General features: G+C 41.0%; 1 protein-coding gene across 1 annotated transcript in view; it reads left to right on the forward strand.

Moving 5' to 3' along the window:
* The first annotated feature begins 1,158 nt into the window (after window positions 1-1,158).
* The window catches only part of LOC139644705 (leucine-rich repeat transmembrane neuronal protein 4), a 97,572-nt gene continuing 86,066 nt past the window's right edge, over window positions 1,159-12,664 (forward strand). Inside the window, exon 1 of the mRNA XM_071520165.1 lies at window positions 1,159-1,243. Coding sequence (XP_071376266.1) covers window positions 1,159-1,243 — 85 coding nt within the window. The remainder of the gene's footprint in view (window positions 1,244-12,664) is intronic.

The following is a 12,664-nucleotide window of genomic DNA, read 5'->3' on the forward strand; positions in this document are numbered from 1 at the left end:
TCAGATATCAAGGTAAGCACGTTCTTGGAACCCTTTGGTAATTTGGCATTCCCACTCCTCCAAGAAGAAAACAAGATTTAACCTTGGTGGTATGCGTGCACAAGAAAGAGTATTTTCTCAATATTCTATTTTATTCCTTTGACTGCTGCTTTTTTTTCTTATGTTTCTTCACTGTAACGATATGCACTGACTATCTGAACTACACTCCGGAGATTATCTGCCTACCCATGTTCTACCCATGTGAGCTTATGTCCATAGAGACCCCATGGGCAGGAGACAGATGGCAAGGCCCTGTCACACACAGATGCCCACCTCTTATCTCTCACATCTTTGCCAGGACAAAATACATGAAGTGCAAGCATGGATGCAAGCAGTTGGGTGAGGAAAAGTCTTAGGAGAAAGGCACAAGGATGAAAGGAACACTATACACGTTCAGTACAAATATATAGTGTCTTTGATCAGCAAAATCTCATATCTTCAATGCGGTCATGTTTAGCACCATATGAAGCAACAACAACATCAGAAGACCTAGTGTTCTCCTCTGTGATCAGAACTAATAGAAGCGTGTTATCCTGTTTTTGCAGCAGAGCTGAACAATTAATTGAAAAAAAAAAAAAATGAAATTGCAATATGAACTTCTGCAATTTCCAAATCGCAGAACCTGCAATTAATTGCAGGTTCAGAGGTTAAGAGACAAAGAGTTTTAGAGCTGCAGGTAATCTTTGGTCCATGAATCAAGTACAATATTGGTGAAAAAATTTAATCAGACTCAAACTCAGTAAATCCTGCACACTGACAGACATTTTTTTTTAACAAAATCACATTTCTTGAAACAATTTGAAAATACTAAAAAATGTATGACCAAAAAAACTTGATGAACTGAAACTGATGATATGAATCACAGTTTAAATCACTATTGCAATATTCTGTCAAATAATCGCTTTTCAATATTTTGTCAGTATCTTTCAGCCCTATTTTGCAGGGCTATATCTGGTTAAAGAAAAAATCATATTCTCAGTGTGGTCATGTTTTGCACCGTTATGAAGCAACAACACAATATTGGAGATTCTACTGTTCTCCTCTGTGATCAGTACAAATAGAAGTGCTTTACCCTGCTTGTTTTTGGGCGCTTCAACAACTATACATATGTCTGGTATCATGTACGCCCAAGCCCAGCAGCCTCAGCCTCAGCCTCAGCTGCAATGTGTGGAACACAGCCCTCCAGATTGGAGCCCAGCTTGGGGTAAAGGTTAATGGAGGCGACCTGCAAAACAGGGATTTACAACTTCCACATCTGCTGTGGCAACCTTGGCATCATAACAGTCTTTGTGTGGGAAACATCTATGAAAAAGCAAAAGGGGACAAAGGAAACTTCTATTTTCACATCGCTCAGTGTTCGCCGTTACTCGTCCCTGGATATTTGCTCGATGATTCACATTCATAGGTGAACCCGAGAATCCTGTGTCAGGTTGAAAATTGCCTTGAGGCAGGTTAAGATGATTCTGCCAGGCTTAAGATCAGAGGAAATGGAAAAAGAAAAGAAACACCAGAGAGAACAAGTCCCAGTCTAATGTGAACATGGGAAGGACAGAGCAGAGCTGTCCATCACCCTGGAGATTGCCTGAAAATATCTTCTGTTGTCAGAATCACTTAGACAGAACACATGCTCCACTGAAGGCCATACATTTACCTACAGGTAGGTCATCCACCCATCTGCAGCCTGTTTATCTATATTTGTTTCTATGTATGTATATATGCATCTATCTATCTATCTATCTATCTATCTATCTATCTATCTATCTATCTATCTATCTATCTATCTATCTTTCTTTTTGTTTTTAATTTTGATATGTGATATGTATTTATCACAAAAGTGGGTTTAGTCCATGACAGTAAACAACATGCTCCCAGCAGATGGACTTAGATGCTTATTAAACGCTTTTAGGCAACTACAAGATTATCCCTCTCCATCTATTTTCATTCACCCAGTCATGCATTCATCCCTTTATTAGGTTATTTAACCTTGCAAGCCATCTCATGCGTTAATTCTCACAGGACTGTATACAGGAATGATGAACGCACTATTTCCATCTCCAGCGTATTTTCATTCCTCATTTGCTCTGTGTTATATTCACTTTGTCTCCATATTGTATGTCTCTAGAATTTGAATATGTGTGTAAAATTGATTGTGACTAATAAAACCACATTGTGTGTGCGTGTGTGTGTGTGTGTGTGTGTGTGTGTGTGTGTGTGTGTGTGTGTGTGTGTGTGTGTGTGTGTGCATAGGTATTTATTTGTTCATTTGTTCCTATCAATAGGCTACAACAGAGCTCAAAAAGCCGTACTATTGAAATCACTGAAGAGTCCTAACTTTTGCCTCCTGATAGAAAGTTCAACATGTGAACGAGTTTTGTCAAATATTTATTTTAAACTAAATAATGACAGTGTTGACCAGCTGCAGTTTGTTGTGTTCACTGTAAAAAAACAAAACAAAGAGAAACAACCTTTACATGAGAGCAAAATGAAAAAGACCATTTTGTTCAAAGCCACAGTCTTTTTCTCCCAGGTTAAATTGTTGCAGACAGCCCACCTGGCAGACACTCACTTAAACCAACAAGGGGAGGCAATCCATAGGTGGAGTGAAGAAGTATAGGTGAAGTAGCCGGTAATATTTCTTGAGGAGAGAAATCACTGTTGTAGCCTGTAGGCTGGCACTGTCTCAAGCTCCATAACTTCACAGGGTATTAATTGTTTTAGCGCTGTCAGCAGAATGGTCTCTGCTTGTTGAACTGGATCCAGAATTGAAGCCATCAGCCAAATTGCATGGGAGCAGATACTGAAGGCGAGCTACAGGATGCTGAGTTTTAAGAGCGGCGGTGGAGATGGTGTCAGAAAATGTCTGGCTCCATTTTGAGAAGTGCTCTGAAAAACAGGTAGCCGACATGTCACAGCCTTTTTTGATTAATGCTCATCATCAGAGAGTAGATGAGAGGGAGGAACACCAAATAGCCGGTGGGTCCGGGGAGAGATACTGTCACAATATGCTAATCATTCAGGACAAGTAGGATCACTGTGAAAACACACGTGACACTTGCCAGTCTGAAGGTTTAGGTTAGGTCAGGGCTTGAACTCGCCTAAATTCGCCTCTACAAAATATTTAACTCTTCTGAAACTCATTCCACTTTGTCCATTCAGTCTAAGTCAATTCAGCTATTCAGCGCTGCAAAAGATTTTTCTACCTACAGTATGTTTCATTCTCTGTGCAGCAAATTCAGCTACTCACTGCTGTGTCCCATCTAGCAAATGCATTCAATTGAATAGAAACAGTGAGGTGTTTCACAGAGAAATCTGACGTTAATGTCCGTGTTTTTTGTTGCTTAAAATGTCTTTACTTAAAATCTATTTATTCTAGAGGAAACTGGTGTGCCAATATATGTTTAAGGCCAACTGTATTTAGGTGAGGAGGGGCAGGGGGCAACAAAGATTAGCAACCCAGCGTAGATGCAATGCACATTAAAAATTCAGATTCCTATTACTTCGTTAAATATACCCAATCCTTAAAAGGCAGCAGGGGTGACGCAGAGGGAGAACGCTGTCGATTAAGCACCATTGCATTTCCAATACGGATTAGCGTGGAGCGTTAAGCAGGATTCTGTTTATGACTTCTTCTCTCCCCCCCCCCCCCCCCAGACGTGAAACTTTCCCTCATATTTGCACATGAAATCAGTCCCGGGAATCAGCACCCTGGACAGCGGCCGCTCTCGCAGTCTGGCAGCCGCTCACCAGCAGCTCAAGTGCGTCATTTCAGCACTGGACAGCGACAATGCGCTCCGTCCTGCAGGAGTTGGCGTATCGGCTGCTATTTTCCTTCCTCTTCGATTTCTGCCCATTTATAGGCTTTCGCACGCACGCACGTACACGCACGCACGCCCGCACATACACACACACACACACACACACACACACACACACACACACACACACACACACACTTTAAAACATTAGAGCTACACAAATGAAAAAAACAAAAACAAATGTTGGGGAAACACTAATATTAATTTTTCAGCATTTCAATGATCGGTGCATCCCCTCAACATCTCATGCATATGATTGCGTCATCAAAAGTGAGCGGCGTTATTATACAGATATTACTTAATGTGCATTTTTTTTCAATCATTACTTTGTAACATTGTGACCAATTGTTTTCCACTGGTGGATATCTCATTTTGGAATGCAACCTTTTGGAGTCAAATGTGTGTTTATTTTTTTCATTCGCTTAGGTTTCTCTGTGACTGGAGGATTAATTCCCTCTTCACCTGTGCCAGCCATCCTTAAAAAAAAAAAAAAACGTGCTACTGTAACATGATTTGACTCACGATGCACCTTAGGACATGCTTATGGGTCGCAGTCTCACCAGAAGAGGGCATTCCGATTCTGCCTGACAAAGTTGCTCTGACATGCAGACATGATTAACTACAGCGTCATGTAGTGTTTCAAACTGAACGACGAGAACGAAAGGAACATTTGGATGAAAGGGTGGATATTTGACTACTCCGTGAGGCTCGTTTGACAACGTTTTTTTTTTGTTGTTTTTTTTTTTTTTTTGCAGAGAATTGTGGTTAACCCATCATTGCTTTCCTCTGTGCGCCATGCGCGGACCAGACTGAGCATCCTTAAGAATAGAGTCTGATTGCCCACTCAGTCAAGCTTTCACTGGGGGGGGGGAGGAATCTAAAATGCTCCTTCACTCCTTTGGAAAATTACGCATCGTTTTGCGCATCATGCCAACGCATTTGTGAAGTTTTGTGAGAAGATTTCGCCCGGAATCATCACGCGTATTTAACACTGACATGACTGACTTGGATGTGGCTTCGTTATCATCTACGTCTGCTGCAGCAGCGTTTTTGGCTGTAACTTGAAAAAGAAAACGATTTTGTGCTGGAAAAACATGGATAGGGACTTCTAAAACTGGATCCTTTTTTTAAATCTGTAGTTGGAAGTAAATGGCATTCTACTCGGTTAAATTGTGGAACTGACAGATGCAGAACTAACCCGGATAGCACATCCAGGTCCGGGAGAGTAACGGGCAGGTGCGCTTTGGAATCGGCGGCTGCGCGGAGCGACCGGGCTAGTGGATTAGGACGGTACCTGTCTGTGGAGAGCGCGTCATGCGGACTCGGATGTCGCGCACTAGAAGCCATTAAAACCTGTGGACTGGAGCTGACAGATAAACGGATATGGGTAAGTGCCGTTTTTGTTACCATCTTCATGATAGCCGAGGTTGTTGCAAAAGAGACAGTGTTCTTCTTTTCCCATACCAAACATGCCACACAAATGTCTTGACTCTTCCGAACAGAATCCGATTTGAATCAGATGTTTGCATTACAAACATGGTTGCCTTTGCAAATGCACTGTTGTAACATCCAGCAAGCCTTATCGGCATTTTTTTGTTTCCAAGTGGCTCGGGAAGCTTGAGGAATGTGGCGGAAGCCTAGGCTGTAGCCTGTTAGTCGCAGAGCTGCAATGTGTTTTCCTCCATTTCCTTGCGGTATTAGAGACTAAGCATACTTATTTTGTGTTTTGCAAGCGAGTGCCTTATAGATTTGTCCCAAATCATGGCCAGAGCAAACAAGGCTGTTTGTTTAAGTGTGAACTTCTCTTTTTTTTTTCTTGACTAGTTAGAGTGACTGGCTTATTGACATGGACTGGAATGCTAATCATGGTAAATGTTGGAAGCAAGTCAACTTTATAAAGCATGGTCCTGCATAATCATTGATTGCCCATAGGCTTCACGCTCATACGCTATTAACCACATTCAGTCCAGTGCTATTGCAATCCCAGAACTCTTCTGGTTTGAAGGCATCGTCAGTCGTGCAGGTTTTGCTTAGCAGACTGATTCTCATTCAAGAAAGCCATCGTATTCTGCACCTGCTATCAAGAGGGACTCTCCAAATCGTGCATAAAACTGTGCCCCCATCTCTCAATTCATTCTCTCTCTCTCTCTCTCTCTCTCTCTCTCTCTCCCAATGCCCCTCTCGCTCAGTAATACATGATTATATATTTGACCGTGTGTGCGCGCGCGCGTTTTTATTCCCATTTCACTCTCAGTTCCATGTGTGCACATAATATGCGTGTGTGTGTGTGTGTGAGAAAGAGAGAGAGGGGGGGGGGGGGGTATTTGCAAGTGTATGGCTGTGTGTATGTGTGTGTGTGAGAGAGAGATTTTACCGTATTACCACTTTCTCTTTCTCTCACGCGCACGCGCGCACACATACACACATAACATACCCCGCCCCCGCTCTCTCGTGGTCCCTCTGTCTCTCACTTTCTGGCCCTCTGTGGTGCTCGTGACATGTGGTTAACCTAATAGCGATTTTTTTTCTTTATTTATTTAGAGGCTTTCCCCCTGGTTTCAAGTAATTTCTACATTTGTGTTGCTTCGGGAGTTCATCCCCCCGCTCTGCATCTGCTAGGTCTGTTATCATTGGCTGAGGTAGCCTAATCCCCTCAGCCATTCTTTAACTCTTATACAGATGGCCAAGTTCACTGGTGGTGCTGTGCCATAAATTGTGAGACCGCATGATATATCGACCCACAGTGGGTTACTGCACCGCATCAATATAAGCTACAACAGCACACAAAGCTATACTGTACAGTCTGTATGAGCTCAGTCACCATTTATGTACCTGCTGCAAAATAACCATGCTAGGGTTGACAATTTAACATGGAAAATCGATGCTTCATATTTAGATGACACATCCCAAACTTGGCTTATGGGCCCATTTGTTACTTCAGCATCAGAGAAAAACCCTGCATACTTGATGCAGCAATTTTAGCAATGACTTAAACGCCCCCTCCCCTCCTCACACATACACATACACACACACAAACACACACACACACACACACACACACACACACACACACACACACACACACACACACACACACACACACACATACACACACACACACACACACACACACACACACACACGCCCAGGCATGCCCACAAACACACAACTTTTGCCAACCATAGCTTCATGCTGTTGCCCACAATTATGTGATGATTACATGGAACTGTAGTCTCAGTTATCTAGTGGAGTAGCTGACTGTGATACTCTTCATTAACAGCATGCAATGCACTTATGTTTCATGGCCCATATCATGAGGAAGGAGATCTGCTTTGCAGAAATGGAACAGTAGGGTGCGGATGGTAATTTCAGAGTTCCAGGTTAAATTTAGGGGCCCTCGGAAACAACATTTTGCACACCTTCAGTACATCAGAAAACAAATTTGCTGTGAAAAATTATGCCCAGTTGTCTTCCAAAGAAGAAAATAAAACAGATGGAATGATAGTTTGCTGTTTAAAATTAACCAGGGTGTGCTATTAAGTAACCAGTCCTGTTTCCTTGGCTGGTTTTAGAGTTCAGAGGGGCCCTATAGCCAACATATGACCTTCTGCTGGCCCTACAGCCTCCAAAACACAACGTGCATGAAATGTCAGGTGAAGCAGGTGAAGGAGGGTAACAACAGCTCCACTGAGGGCAATAGCTTGCACATATGAAGCATTTATTTATTTACGTTTACACATCTTCAAAGTAGAAAATTGATGCCTTGTGAAGCAGCTGGAATGTCAGCATAAAATAGTAATGTTTAGCTATGTTAGCCATGGGCCCTAGTCAAAGACAGCCAACAATGTTTCTCTAATTATTCCTCACAGCAAAATGTTTTGCATGGTCTAAAATACAGCTACAGACCACACATTAGCTCAACTGTAGTTCAGTCTGGTCAGCTAAGGAGCAGGTTCAGAATTTCAAGTAGGAGTCATTTGCAGGGTCTCTTCAGGTCAAGAACAACAAATAAGTATAATTTGCAGTAGAGTGGCATATTCCAAAAACATACCCCCCATTAAGATTTGTTTTTATTTTTGAATTGCTGTTGTTGCTGTTGTTTTTACACCCTTTGGTCCAGCCTGGTAGAGGGAATGCTGCCCAAGGACTGATAGTCTTGTTTTTTGGATATCTAAGTTATTATAAGATGATAGATGGACAGGAAAAATAGAATAACCTTAAAAATGCCATATGAAGTTGCAAACTAGTTTGTACTGAACCTAACGAGCTAATCGAATCTTGCACTTAGAAACAGAGTGGACAGCAAGACGCAGGAGCATTGTCTACTTCCAGGTCAGCTGGCTGTTCTTTACCTGCACATTTACACTTATGCTCTGCAGCTCGGTTGGATCCACATAGTGTTGAATGTCAGTTTGACAGATTTTGTAGATTTTGGTATATTTTCTCTGTGTTTACAGCATTCATATGCAAAACTGTAGAGTTCAGGACAGAGTTGTAAGAAGGGCAGAGACTGACTCAACTGCAACACATTGAAAGGTGAAGGTTGATTGGTTATTCTCAGTCACTCCACCCGGGTGGAACTGTTGCCGCCAAGGGAAATCAGGAATCAGACAAGAGGCAGAAACAAAACATACAGTCAGTGTGTGTGCGTGTGTGTGTGTGTGTGCAGAAGAATTCATGATGTTACTCCCTGCAGTGCTTTTCTATATTGTACCTAATCAGCGTTGCAAACACAAGACCAGCAAACCAGGAAACAATGCTTCCCAACTACTGTCGAAATGGGTCTAACTTGGCAGGCCTGGCTATCATCTCAAAGATAATTGGAGACTAATGGGATGGCTTGGGCTGGTCTGGGGACGTCCTTCCCTATGCGTTAGGCTCCTGTCCAGGCGCTATGTGTGGGCAAGGCTGAGTCTGGTAGCAGTTTTGTCAATGACAGGCAGCAAATAGCAATGAGCCACTTGTGTGCGCTCAAAGTGCACCAGTTAGCGAGTCCATTTGCCAAGTTATTAAGCTACATTTGGTTTTATTTTAGGTCAGCAGTAAAGTGCACTTACTCTCTCTATGTGTTAGGGTTGAGAGGCAGAAGTAGCCATCTTCTTGTGCTGAGGACAGCGGGGTTGTCTGCTATGTAACTAAGCATTAAGCAGATGCCATTAAACAAACTTTATTCTTGACTTATCCATCCATATTAGATTTAGATGAATAACTCAAATGGGCGACAAGGAAAAATGAGCAGCGCAGATCTGTATGTAATATATATATTTGTATGGAATATAGAAATGTAAAAAAGAAAAAGAAGCGATTTGGTCCTGAAAGAAAGAAAGACAGAAAGAAAGAAAGAAAGAGAAAGAAAGAAAGAAAGAAAGAAAGAAAGAAAGAAAGAAAGGAAGAAAGAGAATGAAAAAGAAAACATGAAATAAAAAGATGGCGTGGGAGTGAATATGGAAAACAACAAAGAAGGAAAAGCAGCAAGGAGGTGGTCTTGACCACATGCATGAAAACAGAGCTCGGACTGGAAAAACCCACTGAAGGCCACAGAGTTCAAGAACACACCTAACTAGCATAATTTCAGCCGAGAGCAGAAGTGCGAGGGAATAGTTCATCTAAGTAGATATGGCAGGAGAACAGTAATGAGGAGAGAGGTACAGCAGGTAAGAGGTATAGAGACGCAAACCCCATGAGTGACACCTCTGAGGGTGACTTGTGTTCCTCTGTGAATAAGATTAGAGCAGTAGTGGGGAAGGAGATGGCTTACAGAGGCATTAGTGCACAGAGCGCTCATTAAACCACATACAGTGTCAGTAAGGGGAGAGAGGTGCCTTGTGAGGCAGGCTCAATCTGAAAGAGACGGCAGAGTCGCTTTCAATAAAGCGAGCCTATTATGCACATGGGAAATAAGAGCAATAGGGGGTTCCTTTCTCCATTCTCCCAGGATACGATTCAAACACATACAGAATTTAGCAAACATGTAATCGAGTTTAACAGCCCACACATTCTGTTCCACAGTATAAATTGTGTTCTATTCAATTGCTCTAAATGCACATGGCACATTACACATGGGCATTATGCTACAGTAGTGCAGAAGAGTAACAATGTTAATACATTGTTACTTTTCTGCACTAGTGTCTCCACCTGTTTTTTGCTCACATTGTAAGCCTTTGAGGCACACACAGATAGTTGTTGGTAATTTAGTTTAGCTTATACTCACAAACTTAAATAGAACAAATTGACAATGTATTCAGAGATACACTTTCTACACAATCACAATAGACAGTCTTTTGATCAGCATATTTGTCTCTGTAGTATTTATATGAAAGTATCGCAAGCGTGGGATACAAGACGAAGAAACATGATTGATGTATCTGCTGGTATAATCAATAGCAAGCACAAATTATCTGCACAGTCCCATGGTTCTCTCCATCTGTAACGAATGATGAAAGATTCTTCTGAAAACAAATAGGAAGAGTGTCACACACACACACACACACACACACCCACACTCACACACACACTCTCACACACACACACACACACACACACACATACAATACCCATATGGGATCAGCAGATGCTTGGCAAGCAGCAAAATGGCTATGTTAGATAACATATGCTGTATAATGCTGCTCAGCCACTCTATGTCAAGGAATTATTTCTGACAAAGCCTGCAAAGATTACAGAAAAAAAACCAAGAAATTTGAAACATGCATATTGCCACAATTAAGCTGCAAGTATCACCAAAGCCTGTAGATCCTTCGTTGTCTCTGCATCTCAGTTTTACAGCAAAGTTCATTACTCGCTCATCGCTGTATCACATCTACATATAAAACATCTTAGCATGCAACACAATACCTGTCAACATCCATTTAATATAAAGGAAAATCCAGGATGACGCCTGCCAACAGATCATACATTTTAAATGTCTAAGCTAATTAACCAAGTATGGACTTCTCCTTTCCTGACGTATTAATCTTATCTCACTCTGATAATGGTAATAAGATCCGTACTTGATTTGCACTGAGGATATTGCCTTGAGAAAAAAAGAAACACAAGTAAGAAGTGAATCCCCCCATCCCACCCGCCCAAGAGGAAATCAATGCATCTTAATGACAGATCATTAGTGACTCTGTAAAGGGGAACGATTTTAATGGAAACAACTCTGTCTCACCTAGGGACAAGGAGTGATATCACAGCAGGCTACCAGTCCACTGACCATTTGCCTTCACTTTTCAAACAGAATTTGTAATGCAGCATCCGAGATAAGCATCCAAAAGAATAATGAACATGTGCATCACAAAATATTTAATCATACTCTCTTGCTACCTTCATTTAACACAGGCATATTTGGTATTCATGCAGCTGCTCTCTGTAGCAGAGATGAGTTGTCTAATTCCATAGGGTTTAGAGTGACTCTTTTATTTGAACTTGTGGAAAGCAGAAGGGATGATTCATGCAGAAACCTTTACTGCTTCAGTTTGGTTCAACATGAAATGTCTGGATTCTAAATTGATACGCCTCCGGAATTGTATACACAACCATCAGCTCTTGAATGTTAATTTGCTCTGTACAGGCTGGCTTTCATGACATATCTGTTTTTGCCATTGCTGCTATGATGGCTTATAGGGTGACTGAATGCAAATGCAGACAAAGATATGAAAAGATATGAATTGCAAGTTGCTTTCTTTTAAAATTTGGTTGTCACCGTATTGTCTTTACTTTCATTGTAAACATGCAATGTAAAAGACATCAATCCAACAGCAAAACCTTGGAATTTGGAATAATGACATGCTTTACGTTAGGATAGGATAATGTTTATGTGATTGAATTGAACAATCTTTGAGATGGCTTTATACCACTCAATGATCATATGATAATCATTATTTGGTCAAAATGAACGATAATAAGAAGTATAAATTGAGTCTTAGTAATTCATTTATTTTAAAGCAATCAATAAAATTAATTCTAAATTCAATTGGAAGCCCATAAAAGATGGCTAAAATATTAATTATATGATCTCTCTCTTTAGGTGCAGTTAGAAGACTAGTTGCTGCATTCTGAACTAGTTGCAGACAGGAGAGTTTTACAGGCAAGCCAAGAATACAGATTAGAGATGATAAAAGGCATATATAATTTCTTCAAGTGTGCAAGGGGTAGACATTTAATTTTGGATATATTTCTCAACTCGTAGTATCAAGACTAAACAATAGACCACCGTCAAAAATGACTCCCATTTATAAGGAACTGGTGGACTAAATGTAACATTTAATGTCTGCTGGACAATTGTTAAGACTGCCAAGGCTACTTGTATCACTAGTTATATAGACAAATAGTTCTGTGCATCATTGGCATAGCAATGAAAACATATTTCTGCAATTTATTTGACCACAAAATCATTTGACCAAGTGAGAGCGCATACTGTATATAGAAATCAAAATGGGAGCGTGGAACCTTGAGTTATCACATAACTAAACTCTGAGGAGGATATAGAACTATCCAGGGCAACAAAGAACTGCCTATCACACATATAAACCATTTTAATAACAGTGTCTGTCCCTCTCACAAAAAGTGAAAGATAATGAATTAAAATGTGACCACTGGAACACTACAAACGTCTCTGCACTGTGTTTAGAAGATACCAAGACTGGAATTTAATCATTTACAAACACTTTTCTCTAATACTTTAGACAGAAATGTGTAGATGTTAGCAACAGGTGTATAATGACTGAGGAGGGAATGGAGGAGTGCTGATTCAGCTGTTTAGAAATAGTCTGGACAAGTTTGAAATATGATGGAAAGGGCCAGTAGCAAAT

The sequence above is a fragment of the Centroberyx affinis genome, unplaced genomic scaffold (assembly GCF_046629955.1).
Source record: "Centroberyx affinis isolate AG114_WGS23_722 - 3 ecotype Tasmania unplaced genomic scaffold, CSIRO-AGI_Caff_v1 ptg000774l_1, whole genome shotgun sequence".
Lineage (NCBI taxonomy): Eukaryota > Metazoa > Chordata > Actinopteri > Beryciformes > Berycidae > Centroberyx > Centroberyx affinis.